Source organism: Haliotis rubra, unplaced genomic scaffold (genome assembly GCF_003918875.1).
Source record: "Haliotis rubra isolate DU_JTF1 unplaced genomic scaffold, ASM391887v1 Scf466, whole genome shotgun sequence".
NCBI classification, from domain to species: Eukaryota; Metazoa; Mollusca; class Gastropoda; order Lepetellida; family Haliotidae; genus Haliotis; species Haliotis rubra.
Genome location: NW_025767153.1, coordinates 168,673 through 183,410, shown reverse-complemented (window position 1 = coordinate 183,410; position 14,738 = coordinate 168,673). Strand labels below are relative to the sequence as shown.

Sequence of the window (14,738 nt, the reverse complement as noted above, 5' to 3'; positions counted from 1 at the left end):
GATGATGCTGTCAGGGGTGAGGTGGGTTTCTAAGGTTTCATGGATTTCCTCTATCCTACTTCTAATGATGGCTAGGGCTTGTTCTCTGGGAACATTAGTGAAGAGGTCAACTACATCGTAGCTGACAAGGTGGCCTGGTTTGTTGATGGTGCTGATCTTCTTACAAAAATCAGTGGAATCTGTGATGAATGACTTAGCAGATTTTCCAAGGGGGGCTAAGAGGATCTTAAAACACCAAGCCAACATTGATGTTGTGTTCCAGAGAGGTACTACTATACAGAACCTCCTAAAAGCCAACGGCAGACCAACCCCCACAACTAAAGAAGACCCCTCAGGCACAGTTTACCACATAAAGTGCGACTGTGGAGACTCGTACATCGGCGAAACCTCAAGACCCCTTCCTGTAAGAATCAAAGAACATCAAGCCTCTGTGTAGAAGAAAGACTCTAATTCCGCCATCACTGACCCCACCCAAGCTCACCCAGACCACAACATCCTATGGAACAGCATCAATGTACTCACCAGCAATCACAGCCACTTCAAGATCAGAAAGCTACTAGAAGCCATTCACATCAAGAGACTCCAACCGGCCATGAACAGAGACCAAGGATATTACATCCCACTGCCTACAACCAACTCATCACCAAGCAATCTTAATCCTATTATTCTCCTGTCTGTCATATCACTGGCTTCCCCCTTTCAATCCCCCATAGCTTACTATGTTTGTGTAACTATTGGCCTTGTAAAAACATCCACCACCCTGTACATCTACTTCATTAATTGTGTAAACATCATCACTTACTGTTCAACTTTACCATGTATATAAATATACCTTGCATCTAGTATTGTACATCATTTGCTTGATAACGGTGTTAGTAGGTACACCGAAACGTTGATCATATCATATTAAAGAAGGTGTATATCCATAGAACTCTCCTTGTTGTTCATCATACCACCTTCTAAATGCCACTTGAACAAGTCATGAATAGATGCAGATAAAACTTTGTAATCTAGCAGCCCCGCATCCTATCACAGCACATATGTGGGTACAACTTCTTTTCGTGTTTTCACTCATGAAAGTATAATGGAACACACACACACACACACACACATGTGTAATTGTATCTTCGTGTATGTGTGCGTGTGCGTGTACGTGTGTGTGTACTCATACATATGTGTGTGTGTGTGTCCACGTACTGTTATACTGTTTGAAATATATATCCTTATTTGGGTTTGTAACGCCCGCCTGCAAGCCATATATATATGTATTGTGCAATTCATCTTAAAAAAAAAACATTTCCACTTTCTATACAATGTTTACATAGTCGTTCAGTGTATGGGTCATTTGTGTATCTCCAAAAAAACCAACAGCACGTGAAACGAGTTATACATAGCCGTAGATGTACAGGTGTACAGGGATAGTGGGGTGTAAGATATTTATCTACATTTAACAGGGATTAAAATTGGTTATAATGATTTGAATCGGATAAACTGTTGAACAAACTACACCACATTTGCTGTGAAATAATCTTTGTTCCAACAGGTGAGTAAATATCTTCACATTGTCAACATCTTGTGTTGGCCACACACATCCAAAACCTGAATCTAAACGGTCCTAGTATATTTAATATAATTAGCCCATGAAGTGCGACCTGAGTCGTCCAGTGATTTGAATATTAAATACCATTTGCATGGCAGTCTGTGACATCCATACATCCTGCACCAATACTTGATAGCCTTTGTGTTTTTCTGCACGTAAAGTATTTAGATAAGACATCAGTCCTGGCTTTGCACTTCAAGAAGAGTATGACAGGGTTCCACCAATGGCTATGTGACGGTTGAGGACCGTGTACTTTTGTACTTTGACGAACCATTTTGACTGTTTCATTTTTGGACATTAACTTAGATGTTAAATGCCTAATATGTGTGTGACCCGGAATCGGTCTTCAGTAATCCATGCTTGTCGTCTCGACTAACGGAATCAAGTGGTTATGCTCGCTGACTTGGTTGGCACATGTCATCGTGTCCCACTTGCGTAGATCGATGCTCATGGTGATGGTCACTGGATTGTCTGCTCCAGACGCGATTATTTGCACACCGCCGACATATAGCTGGAATATTGCTGAGTGCGGCGTAAAACTAAACTCATTCACTCACTCACTCAAATAGGTGCACATACGTCAACCTTTATCTTCCAGAACCAGATATTCTAACAATGTTTGCGGAGTCTACTTGCAAACTGTTCCTTTTCCGCCACATGTTTGAAAGAAGAGGAAAGTATCTTGTAGAATAGTTTTTATTACATGCTATCAATTCAACAATGAGTTGTAAGCAGCAAAACAGCATACGTTGACACGTAATCAATAGGATTTTCCACACACGACATAAACACAACAGTCAAAACATTTGACGTCGAAAACAGATCAGACAATATGAGTATAAATTGTGAGTGAAGAATACCTATTCCTGACTACAGATCCGGGTTTGAATTAATTTTCAGTAACCCATGCTTGTCGTAAGAGGCGACTAACTGCGTAAAACTAAACCCAATCTCTCACACACTGATTATATTCAAGAACATATTCAATTTGGTGAATGGGGCAAATAACCATACAAATTTGATGAATGATCTACAATAAAATAGTCTTTCATTATGAAAATATTAAGTACAAAAATGTTGATTGCAGTTACCCTATTTCACAAATTCGACAAACTTCAATCAGCTATATGTGCGGTGACTGAGATAAAATAACAAACATTACAGACAAACTATCGTAAACCTTCATAGTATTCATGATATTACATATTTTGGTATAATGATGTATAATTCTTGATGTAATTTGAAGCCTCGGAAAATACCTTCGGATATAAAGTGACGTCCCGCCATATTCCCTAATAATATTGAATTTACAAGTTTTAAACGTTGATGGACACTGGTTTCAGTTGTACAAATTCAGCTTCTGAGTCTGAGATAGTTGTTCGAGTACATGCCTTATCAAGACATCAAGCGCATGAACGTTACTCAAATTAGGAATATTCCGGACACTATATGTAAAACATATCTGTGCAGAGTACTTGGTTGTTATTTCTTTATCACAGATTGGCATAGACGTTTGAAGTACGGTTATATTCCTTCACCAGTTTGTAACACAGCTTCAGCTGATCCTGCAAGGAAAATCATAACCTGAAATGCCCCGGCATTACGCTATTAAACTATCAGAAAAAAAACAGTTGGCTAAACCTAATTAATTCCTACTATATATCAATGAATAAATATATGTTTTACACATTTATCAATGTTTTACGCACCTTTTAGACATACACCAAGACTAAATGCATGGTTTCCTTACGAGAAACATGATACATTTAAGTCTATTGCCTCCATGTTAAAGATACGTTAAAATAGATTACAACGTCAACACCTTGTGCTATTAGGATGTCAAATGAAACAGTTGTAATACTCACGAAGGACTGTATAAACTGTGATCTGACACGCTGCAGTTCCCTGATGGTGAGAAAGATGTCCATGTCTCTGTCCAGTCTCAGTCTGGTAATGATGTTCAGGGTACTGCAGAACACGCCGCTTACGCTGGCACCGTCACTGATTCATAGAAACCGTCATGTCATGTTGCATATTACACAACAACAAGCAGATGTTATATCATTCCAATTAGGCGTCGTTTCATTTCAACAGTTAAATTCACCTAAATTTGAATTATTGTGCAGATGCACAATGCACTCATGCAACATACTCTGCATTGAACATGAGACACTTATGCAAGCCGTGACATCTTTGGACTATATGTCCAGTTCAGCAAGCCTCCATTTAAAAGAATTTTGACCCAATTGTGTTATTGTTTGCATTGACAACTATTATGGTGATACATAATGTTCTTCGTTTGTGAAATTCGTCAATCTGTTTACGTGTTCCATAGCAACCGCGCATCCTCACAGACGCTGTGTCCTGTAGCCTTCAACGAAGTGAACCTGGCCTTGGTTCAGACGAGAATGGTACACGTGCGCGCTGATGCACGCCATACTGTACATTTCGCTCCAATGTTTGGTAAAAGTAGGCCAATTAGTACTTTACTTGACCTCGACATATCATTAACTCGTGCAACATAATAGCCACCACTACAACACATAACACCTGTATGTATTCATAGGTGATGGAGCACGTATGACATACGGCATTTATGACGGGGACATCTTCTTTTACTCTTACTTTTAGGCATCATTTCTATACCATGCATCGCCATGAGTGCGGGTAGAGCTGACAGTCTACAAACCAGGAGACCGCCGCCATATAGATATATACAGTTGTGATATTGCTGAGCACAGGGTTAAACAACAAAACACTCTCTTACATGGTTCTTACCTGTTTCTTGCTGTTCATATTACACAAGGGAAAAATATATTTAGAAATACTCACCGGCAGTGGATGAGGATCTTATGGCCACCAGGGGTGATGATTCTGTCCACCTCGTTGATCAGCTCCAGTAGTGGAGAAGCGTCGGAGATCAAGCTCGGTGACTGGAGGCGGAACACTGTGACTGACTGCTCACTCTCCTGTTGAGTATTGCAACAGGCACAATATTCTTATGAACAGCGTATCTAGAATATACAGAATGTGCCTACATGTATATCCTTGGCAAATATGACGTATAACAAATCTCTAACCATAGTTACCAGTTTTCTCAATACGAGTCATTCTTTCTCAATTGAACTGTTCCAACATTTTATCTGAAACAATTTGACGTAAAGACTGTCTGTCCTGAAATATTGAGGTGAACTAATCATTTACATTTGTTTGTCAAGGAAAGGATATCTATAATAAACAGCACTTGGTCAGTGTCACCAACCCAGTACTCAGTTACCAATCCAATTACAGTCCAATTGTCAGAACTTAATGGCAAATCTTGCTGCGAGAGTGGTAACAGTTGTTATATTTCAGCTGAAAGTAAAACATTGTCTCATGGGTCATACGATCATAATTCACTTTAAATAATTGCTTGAAAGTAAGGAATATATTTAAATTTTCTGCTTAGGGTAAATTGATTGTGTTATCACAAGGAACCTACAGGCCAGTCAAAATGAACTGAACACGAAGGAAAGAACTAACCTCCTTGTCATATTCAAGCGTTAACTTTCTCTCGGTATAGCTTGTCCCACTTGATTTTGTTTCCTCATGCATTACACTGAATGGTCCAATTTGCAATGTCTTGCTATCTTTGGGATACATTTCTTCTGTCTCCTGGATTGAAAAGAAATATCTAATGCTAATGACAATCCGCGATAACAATAATATATTTCTTAGTGATCTTATCATGCTGATACGTAGATCTTGAGAACAGACAGAAACACTTGCCATCATTCATATGCGTCTGTTTGAAAGTTAAAAGCATTTTACCTGAGAGTCATCCAAACAGATAACTGTGAAGCAGTCATGGTCGTACACCAGTCTCCAGAAGTCTACTACAGTATCTGGCAGTGGAGTCTGGGTGACTATCATGGACGATGGTCGACGGATGGACTTAAACATTTGAAGGCAACCAGTTATATATAATTAGCCCGAATCTCAATGGTTATGTCCTTTTGAAGTTTAGCTATATTTCTATCAATCTTGATGGTTCCACATCATATGACAAAAGAAGTATTTAAATGATAAAGCTTAATTGTCATTCATTTATGATGTTGCGGTTTGACCTTACATCAAGCCAACATACCGGCAGAAACACTGCATTGATGTAGTCATTCCGACCCGGAACTGGAGTACACAGGTAGGGTCTGGACCTGTTTCCTACAACGATGCATAACGTTGTGCTTTATCATAATGAGTTAATTGCAGGAAACGAGTAGAGTTAATAATCTTGGACTTTATGTTAAGACACATAAAGCTATGTAATGTGGAATGGAAGTGCATATGTGGGCGAAAAGCGGAAATAAAAAATATCTTTATTCTTATTTATTTGCGAATGAAATCAATTTCATTGTGATTGCACAAAAGTTTTGCTTTTAATAACTTCAGCCGGAGTGTACATTTTTCAAGACGTTCATACCCGGAAGAATACGCTGGTTTCTATTTTTGCTCGAGTTCTCTGGAAGCAGTGCCTGTGAGAATAAATCTTCTTCCAGGGGTGATGTTTGTTCTTGGAGTAACTGAAGAAAACAAAGGCACCGCTATGCAAATGATTTAATTATCATACTCTGCTTGTAGCACGAAACCATGGTTCATAAACAGCACAAGAAAGAAAGTAATCAACTACATAAAAAGTTCCCTTGAAAGCCGTCAAAGGTACTTACCTTAAATTGTTCTTTCAGCATATTCACTTGGGACGTAAACGTGCCACCATCACCAAACGTTTTGTCAAACTCGGAAGAAGTGTACAGTGTCCTTCGACTATTGAGAGCCTCCATGACCACATCATGCACAAACTCGTACTGTTTCTGAATGGAACAAAATGTATATACAATTACAACATTAAACAAAACTCCACACACTAGTGTACTTATAAAATATACAATATTCAGTATTCGGTCCGAACTTCAAACACCTTCTCATCCAATAAACCCAAACCAAGTCTAGAAGTATAAAGAGGAAAACACCTACACACGAAGCTGCAGAACCGAATTTCTCGTTAATTGTTGGATTTCAAGAAATTAGATACTCTTGAGATTCAAGAACTCACCACTGTCTGGACCATGTTCATCCTGTTCAGTCTCATTTTGCCAACACACATGTAGACGTTGACGCTGTGTTTATTCTCAGCTTCATCCATTAGGTAGTCCAAGGCAATGAATGCACCTGTTCGGCCAACCCCAGCGCTAAAATACCACCAAGGGAAAAGAAATTGAAAAATTCGTACGAGCTTTTATATCTCTAGTATACATGTCAGTTTAATCACCTTCATGGTAAATTTGGTAAATTTGTACGGCCGAGGAGGTACATAGGTCCACAGTTAAAGCCCATCTTTTTGGGAGCATGTGTTCATCTCTACTCTCCTGTGATAACAATGTATCAATGTCTATGTCTTCTGTGTCCAGTAAACTGACTCATATAACATCTACATCGTACATGTATCAACTTCTACGATACCTGCAGTGTACCAGCATGGGTCCTCTGTCCATGTCCCCCTGTTTGACCAGTCTCCAGAAGTTGACTAGGGCAGGAGCAGAAGGAACACCATGGTCAGGCCAAGATGTGAAGTGGTAGTGCGTCACAGTTCTCTCGCTACCCTGTACACACCAGACGTACAATTGTAACAGTATAAGATGCCATACGTTCTTGTAAACATTCCACGTTTATACTTATTTAATAGGTAACTGATACCGGTGATGAATGTGGATTACGAAATTCTTTGACTTCATGAATATTTACTTACCGAGTTTTCTACCAGAAACGTTGAGACTGTGTAGTCAGCCCGAGCGGACAAATTTTTGTTGGTAACTTTACAGCTTCCGTAGGTTTCAGATTTGCTTCCATCTGGCCAGTATTGTTCACACTTTCTCTGACAACATATACACAAAAATGTACTCATGGCATGTAACAGTTATTGATGTAATTTTAAAATGTCATCTAGCAGAATGTATTGGACCTTTTTGACACAAATTTCATGCCCTTAAGAACATCCTACCTTGTTCACCTCCACCAGCCTCGTCAGCATGACTATCTGTGTGACATCCTCCTGCCACACCATCCGCCAGAAGTCAGTGATTGTTGTCGGTTTGGGTCCTTGTTGAAAACAATACGAATTACACACTGTTCTTCGATGGAATATCTCATATTGTTAATTTAACTTAACCATATATGCAACAAAAACTTGTAAAATATTGTAATCTATGAATATATTTATTATACATATATCATGTGCAATTATATAGTACATACCTTGTGTTGCTATATACTGTGCAGTGTCATCATATCCCTGCGAAAAAACAGTGCAGATATCACTAGAACCAGTAACTGTACAACAGTATAATATGGATATGTAATAATCTAATTTATACGGAACACATAAATCTGAAATTATACACTATTCCATTTATTGAACATTAGTGGATCTCCACTTTGATGTTGAAGAGGATCAAATAAAACTCACCGTGATATAATTGGCGTTAATGTAATCTTCTCCATTCGCCAGCACAACCCTCGAATCATCATCTGATTCAAGATTTAACTCTATAAACGTCATAGGGAATATGACATGGTTCATGTCTTCCTAACATATCGAATTTGCAAAAGTGAGATACTATTGATTTTACTGTTGATGATACTATTGGTTTTATGACTCTTTTTCCGATTGGTATATGCTCATGCAAGCGTCACCACAATAATGGAATTTCGTCTTAGGCATATTTAGGAGTAGGCTTAATCAGTAACTGATTACTTTACAGACCATAACTCAATTACAGTTTCAAATAAGAATCTTTGACTACAATCGCCAGCGGCTGAAGGGATGTAAATCCAAAAAGGGTCCATGTAGGTAGCAAAGGTACTGTAAGTCCCCATGGTCCTTAGTGTGGTGATTACCCTTCAGTTGCTGGTGATCTATAGCCCGTTCTTATATTGTACTGTTGTCTCTCGTGATATATTTTTATGATAGCGTACTAGTTTTAAATTGAGAGCTGTGATATTCTAGTAGTTTTACTGTCCTTCGGTGACAGGTTTGCATGTTATACCTTTATTGATTTGAATATTGACATAAACTGTTCTCGTCACGATATCGCTGAAATATTGCCGATGTGACGTTAAAGTTAACTAACTCACTCACTCAAATAAGAATCAAGTCAAGATCAACTAGCCCACAGAAAATAACGTATGTGCGATCGTGTGTGTTATATATAAGCAAAATAAATGTCTTAACTAAGGAATATCAACCAACTGTATTCTAGTGACATTCTACTGAAATGTCCATGATGTACTTACATGCATACAGAGCAAGGAAACGATTCTTCGGTATGTTCTCAGGTTTGATCACGGCCTCATGTGGATGTCTTGCACCATATGGGATTGTCTGTGCAACATATGGACATATAGTTCAAGATAGTTCAGCGGACATGCACACACATAACGATTTCACAATCGGAATGACACAATGTACTGTTCTGTTTACTGTACGTATATTGTCATGTTTGCGTTCTTTGATAAATACAACCACCCATTCTTGTGTTTCCTCCATTTGTATATAGAGCATACAATAAGTAGACAGTGACAATCAAATGGACCAGGCGATCGGAAGAACCATTTGAAGACACTGTTGGTAAATGTCTCTCAGCTGTACTGGTCCGAAGCCATGTTGTTCAAAAACTAATATATTTATACCGTTTGTCCATTTATGTCTGGGAAGTTCAAACTATAAAGATAAGAAAATTGCTGACGAATTCTTAAGAATCACATTTAAATCCTGGATTCTAAAGGAAGTGTCACGCGAAACAGTTTTCACTTATTCTAAACAAGTCATCCATATTTGCATGTCAAAACAAAACAATCGATATACAAACCTGAAATTCACTTTCAAATGAGGCTTTTTTCTTCTTCTCACTTATACACTGTTTCAAGTTATCCAGCCGCATGTGAGGTGGCACCCAGTTGTAGTAGGTGGCGGCAGCCTGGCTGCCTCCGTCGACTTCAGTCTCAACAGAAAACACGGCATCCTCATCTTCCTCCACTGCAGGTTTTGGCTTCAGGGCAGATTTACTGGAGGATGGTTTATCTGACAGGTGTGTGTGATTTTCTGAAAAAAACAACAACAACATTTGTTATCAATGAATGCAATGAATGCAAAGAAGCAGCATGATTTCCAAGCTAACGATGATTGACCTCATCTAGAAAAACATTTCTTGTCACATGTTATAATTCAAACGTTAACTCGAATAACAACAACAAATAAACATAATAGAAAACCAAAAGTGGTTAGCTTGCTTTACCTTTATTTGCTGTCTTGGGAATGTCCTCCAGTTGAACGGGATCTCTCACGTTATCGTCTTTCCGTTTTCGCCTGCACAAAATGATTTTCATTAACCCTAGCACACATGCATTGCCGACTGGTCACGTGGTAATAAGAATCGCCACACTGTTCCGAGAACACAAGAACTGTATACAAAATGAAGGAATACCCCACATAAATCTTATTTCAGTGAATCCATTGTTCGTAGATCAAACGAACTGCATGCACAAAGAACGACTACTGGACAGAAGCCGTATTTCAAGGAATCCACGAGGGTCAGTAGACTTCATGAACGCTGTTGAGCAGTTACCTTTTCCGGAAAATGAGAATGGCCACGACAACTGCTACCACTACGACAGCTGCAATGACGCCTCCAATGATTCCTCCTGTGGACCCTTCACCAGCAAGACCTTTCAGAAACAAAGAGTAATCGTTAACAATGATATTGTAACACTGTAAGTTCATAACAAATGTTCTACAAATAGTCCTTAAAGTATTAGACTTCAAACTAAAATACTGCAAGAAGGCGAAATTACAGTTGCATCAGGCATAAGGTGTCAGTTTCTAAAAGTAAAGACAAGAGACGGAATGTCACTTTGTATTTTATACGTTGCTTTTTTTGCTTTTATATAAAAAAATATTCGTACTGCTTATGAATTGTCAATATGCAAACTATGCCTGCATAAATATAAGATCATCAAGTATGTATATGACTGAGTAAGAAACATAAATGCGGAAACATGTTCTCAGTAGCTAACAATGACGTTTGGACATCTTGGGTTACTAGTTTACATCATATGTCAATTCAGTTGTTGCAAGTGGTCGTATACACATTTTAAGCTAAATGTATAAATGTATAAAATACATTTGGAAAGGGGTGGGAGGGGAAAAATCAAAACCACAACTCCTTACACAGAATGCCTAAATACCTAACAATGCCTCAACAAAACCAAATGCTGATTGATTGACATCAGCTATGAACTATACCCGATGTCATTTCCAGTGTTGATATACTATCTACTGTCTTCTTTGTACATTTGCCTTACAAAGCAGTTACAAAGTTTGTTTTCACAGTATTAAGCTTAATGTTTCAAATACGATTTTATCCGTCGGCTACACTTGCTCAATGGCACAATAAGAGTCGCCTATATCAGTTGCTACACATTAAGCAAATCCACATGGCATTTATGTTTTGACCATTCAGTTTGTTTTTTAGGACCACTGGATAGCAAAGGTTATGTTCCTGGAGTGTCGTTTCATAATGGATGCAGCATTTCCTCGTGCCTAGTGTGTTGTAGCTTTATGACTTTAGGATGACAAGTGTCCCTGTTTGACCCTCGCAATTGAAAAATACTATTTGATTAAACCTTAAATTTATCTTTAGATAGAAATGTTACAAAATGTTACAAAATCAAAAAACTATACGCTCTGAACACATTTCACTCAATTTGTAACGCTCAGCATCATTACGCACGTTGCAAACATAGCATTGTGTCATCATTAACCCATCCAGCTGCACATCCTCCAGGACATGTTCCATCTGTCTTATCACAGGTGACACCATGTAGACAAATTCCACACTGAGCGACGCAGTTGTCACCATGGTATCCATTTGGACATGCTGCAAATGTTGTGTGGTAGTCTCTATTAAAAGGCTATTTCTAATGATTGTTAATGACATCACATAATATCAAACGTGCAGGAGATATATTAGGAATACGATTAGATTCCAAAATATGCATGTTTGATATTCACTGCTAAACCATTTGGTTCTAAAACTGGATTCTGAGACTTACATTTTCCGCATTAAGTTGGACTTTTACGTCAATTAGATATTCGAAACTACTTATTCTCTTGCCTCGAAGTTTTATATATCGCAGAACAGTTTTGCTATCTGATAAAATGCTAATCTCTTGGTTATCGTGAACTGGTGACGACTTGATAATGGTTAATAAATACTTGGATTAATTATAGTTACGCATTCAATAAAAGAATAAATGGTTAACCTTGGACAATAAACAAACTAAACAATCGTAAAAAATTAAAACAATACTGGAGCCAGAAAAAGGCACATAAACATTATTATTCGCTCAGTCATAGAGTAGCATCATTACTTACGCTGAATACATAACATTGATTCCTCATTCATCCATCCTGCTGCACATCCTCCAGAGCAGCTTCCGTTCATTCTGTCACAACTGACACCATTTAGGCAGTTTCCGCACTGGGAGGAACAGTTGCTACCGTGGTGTCCATTTGGGCACGCTGCAAATGGTATGTTCCAGATCGCGGTTATAGTTTATTGCTAATCATTGTGAACACTCTCAAAATGTCAGGTGCTTGGTGGTGATGCCCCCACAGCAGCTTGTATACTCGAGTAACCTAACGATGTATTTTGCAATATAATTTGCTGATTACTTATTATTCTCGTTTGGATATTTACTGATTTACTTATCAGTTTGGTTTGCGTGAATTTCCGGAATGACCGTTTCAACTTTAGTTTCAAATCGTTACGCAATTATAAAAAAACGTTGACCTTCTCTGTCTGAACGATGACCACGCACCCAACAAATGAAACCATATACCTACAACTACTCTCAAACCAGCTTTAAAATGCTATCAGACATGGAACGGTATGTGGCTAGATTGTCCAATCGTTCGCTCGTCGCACCGAATATCAGGGTTTGGTTCCGATCCAGGCAGTGACCCCACACTCGGAGACGCAGTTAATACCATAGGATCCATCTGTACATGCTGCATAAACACATTTTTTATTATTATTCTCCGTCTTTTTTAAATTATTCACCGTCTTTGGGGAATATGTTACTTACATACATATAACCATACATATTTGTACATCATCCTGTTGCAACATCTGACATTCATTTCATGTGATTGCGACTCACGTTATAGAAATGTGGCGTCATATTGCTGAAAATCCCGAAGGACATGTTTGTCATTTCACCGTTTCCACATTGGGAGTAAAATTTGTTGCTATGAACTTGCTCCATAAAACAAATTAAGTATTCGCTAAATAGCTACCAACATGCAGACAAACGTGGTCTTCTGTCTGTACCTATCATCAATAAACCGGCATCAGCACTCACGTTGTTTACATAACTTTGTGTCGTCATTCATCCATCCTGCTGCACATCCGTTTGTACAAGTTCCGTTCCCTTTATCGCAGATTTCACCGTATAGGCAGTGTCCACACTGGGAGGAGCAGTTGTTACCATATAAATCATCTGGACATTCTGGAAAAAAAAGAATCACCTTTAACATGGAACCCCGTCCATTATGCCATTTAGATTTTCATTGTTTCGGCAGTTTTCACACTGAGATTTCCCGTTGATATCAAAGACACAATGCGACATTCTGCCAACCTAAAGACAATAAACTTGAACCCTGTCAAACTGGCGTGGCCAGGGGGCCTAATATTGTTCACAAGAAACATGTATACAAATTTGTTCGACATCAAGATTTTGACTCACCGGTTTGACACATGGTATCATTTATCCATCCTGCTGCACATCCGCCATGACATGTTCCGTTGATCCTTTCACAGATGACACCGTCCAGACAATTTCCACACTGGGAGGCACAGTTGATACCATTTAGGCATACTACGCAAACACACAAACATAATCAGGATATGGTGTAATAGTACACTGTAAGGATAGCATACTTTTAAAATCGTACAGACCCACCTTGCAGACATGTTTCAGTGTGCCACCCTGCTGCACATCCCCCAGGACAGGTACCGTTTGTTTTGTCACAGATGTCATCGTTTAGGCAGTTTCCACACTGAGAGGCACAGTTGATACCATAGGAACCATTTGCACATGCTACGAACACATAACCAAAATGAAACCATGATGTAATCGTAGTGTACAAGATAACATCTCCCTTAACCAGCCCTATATACATGTATCTTTACACCCTACTAAAATGGACGTCACTCACGTTGTAGACAGATAACACCATTGTGTAAGATGCCATACAGAGAGGAACGTTTGATAGCATGGGATTAATTTTGACATTCTGCCAAAACAAAGACATTAAACCTTAACCCTGTCTAGCTGGCGACTCCACAGGACACAATACTTTCCAAAAGAAACATAGATAAACTGGTGCTCAAAAGAGAGTATATAGTGTGTTTAACCAAACTTGAAAAGAAACGAAATGCATATATAGATGAACACCTGATTAATTTCAATAGAGTATTCAATTCTACAGCAAATGTACACAAATTCATTTCATACAAAGTCGAAAGTACCGTTTGACTGACACTGAAAGTCACGTGGTATCATAGTCTGAACTTTTACACAAATCATCAAGGCATTTATTCTGCAAAATGTCATCAACTGTTGAATCAATGGTGAGTGTGACCAGTATTGGCTTCAATAGACGCCAAAACACGTCGACGCATTGATGACGCTAGGCGTGATCCGTTGAGATTCCTGTAGGAGACATTGTTCCAGTTTTTGAGCGGTGACAGGTGGCGCTGGTGACCTTCTGGTATATCGAGCCAGGTAGTCCTATAACTGTTCTATCTGATTCATGTCGAGAGAACATGTTGGCCACGGCAAAACATCGATGTCATTTGTCAGTCTTGCTGTATCGTGTCGCAAAGCTTTATCCCTGTATCTTCGAGCATTCAGGTTGCCATGAATTATCACAGGTCTCGCTTTAAGATCTCCGCATGATCCCTCCCAACACCATCAAGCACCCGGATCCAAGCAGTCGGACTTGCTGAACACAATACGGCGCTAAACGTTCACCTACTCGTCT

The 14,738-nt window shown here is 38.9% G+C and overlaps 2 protein-coding genes across 5 annotated transcripts in view; both read right to left on the bottom strand.

Annotated features, from left to right (window-relative positions):
• LOC124290457 (receptor-type tyrosine-protein phosphatase kappa-like) overlaps window positions 1-14,738 on the bottom strand; it is a 51,257-nt gene that overhangs the window by 24,480 nt on the left and 12,039 nt on the right. The gene's annotated exons all lie outside the window — the stretch shown is intronic.
• LOC124290456 (receptor-type tyrosine-protein phosphatase mu-like) overlaps window positions 2,279-14,738 on the bottom strand; it is a 49,635-nt gene continuing 37,175 nt past the window's right edge. The window contains exons 8-29 of the mRNA XM_046727160.1: window positions 13,655-13,792; window positions 13,439-13,570; window positions 13,055-13,201; window positions 11,422-11,568; window positions 10,258-10,357; window positions 9,928-9,998; window positions 9,502-9,734; window positions 8,927-9,014; window positions 8,100-8,161; window positions 7,889-7,925; window positions 7,635-7,732; window positions 7,383-7,508; window positions 7,097-7,236; window positions 6,690-6,825; window positions 6,304-6,447; window positions 6,060-6,159; window positions 5,727-5,800; window positions 5,411-5,533; window positions 5,123-5,254; window positions 4,433-4,569; window positions 3,466-3,601; window positions 2,279-3,165 (exon numbers count right to left, since the gene is read on the bottom strand). Of these exons, the coding sequence (XP_046583116.1) occupies window positions 3,094-3,165; window positions 3,466-3,601; window positions 4,433-4,569; window positions 5,123-5,254; window positions 5,411-5,533; window positions 5,727-5,800; window positions 6,060-6,159; window positions 6,304-6,447; window positions 6,690-6,825; window positions 7,097-7,236; window positions 7,383-7,508; window positions 7,635-7,732; window positions 7,889-7,925; window positions 8,100-8,161; window positions 8,927-9,014; window positions 9,502-9,734; window positions 9,928-9,998; window positions 10,258-10,357; window positions 11,422-11,568; window positions 13,055-13,201; window positions 13,439-13,570; window positions 13,655-13,792 (2,573 nt within the window). The 3' untranslated portion in view covers window positions 2,279-3,093. The remainder of the gene's footprint in view (window positions 3,166-3,465; window positions 3,602-4,432; window positions 4,570-5,122; window positions 5,255-5,410; window positions 5,534-5,726; window positions 5,801-6,059; window positions 6,160-6,303; window positions 6,448-6,689; window positions 6,826-7,096; window positions 7,237-7,382; window positions 7,509-7,634; window positions 7,733-7,888; window positions 7,926-8,099; window positions 8,162-8,926; window positions 9,015-9,501; window positions 9,735-9,927; window positions 9,999-10,257; window positions 10,358-11,421; window positions 11,569-13,054; window positions 13,202-13,438; window positions 13,571-13,654; window positions 13,793-14,738) is intronic.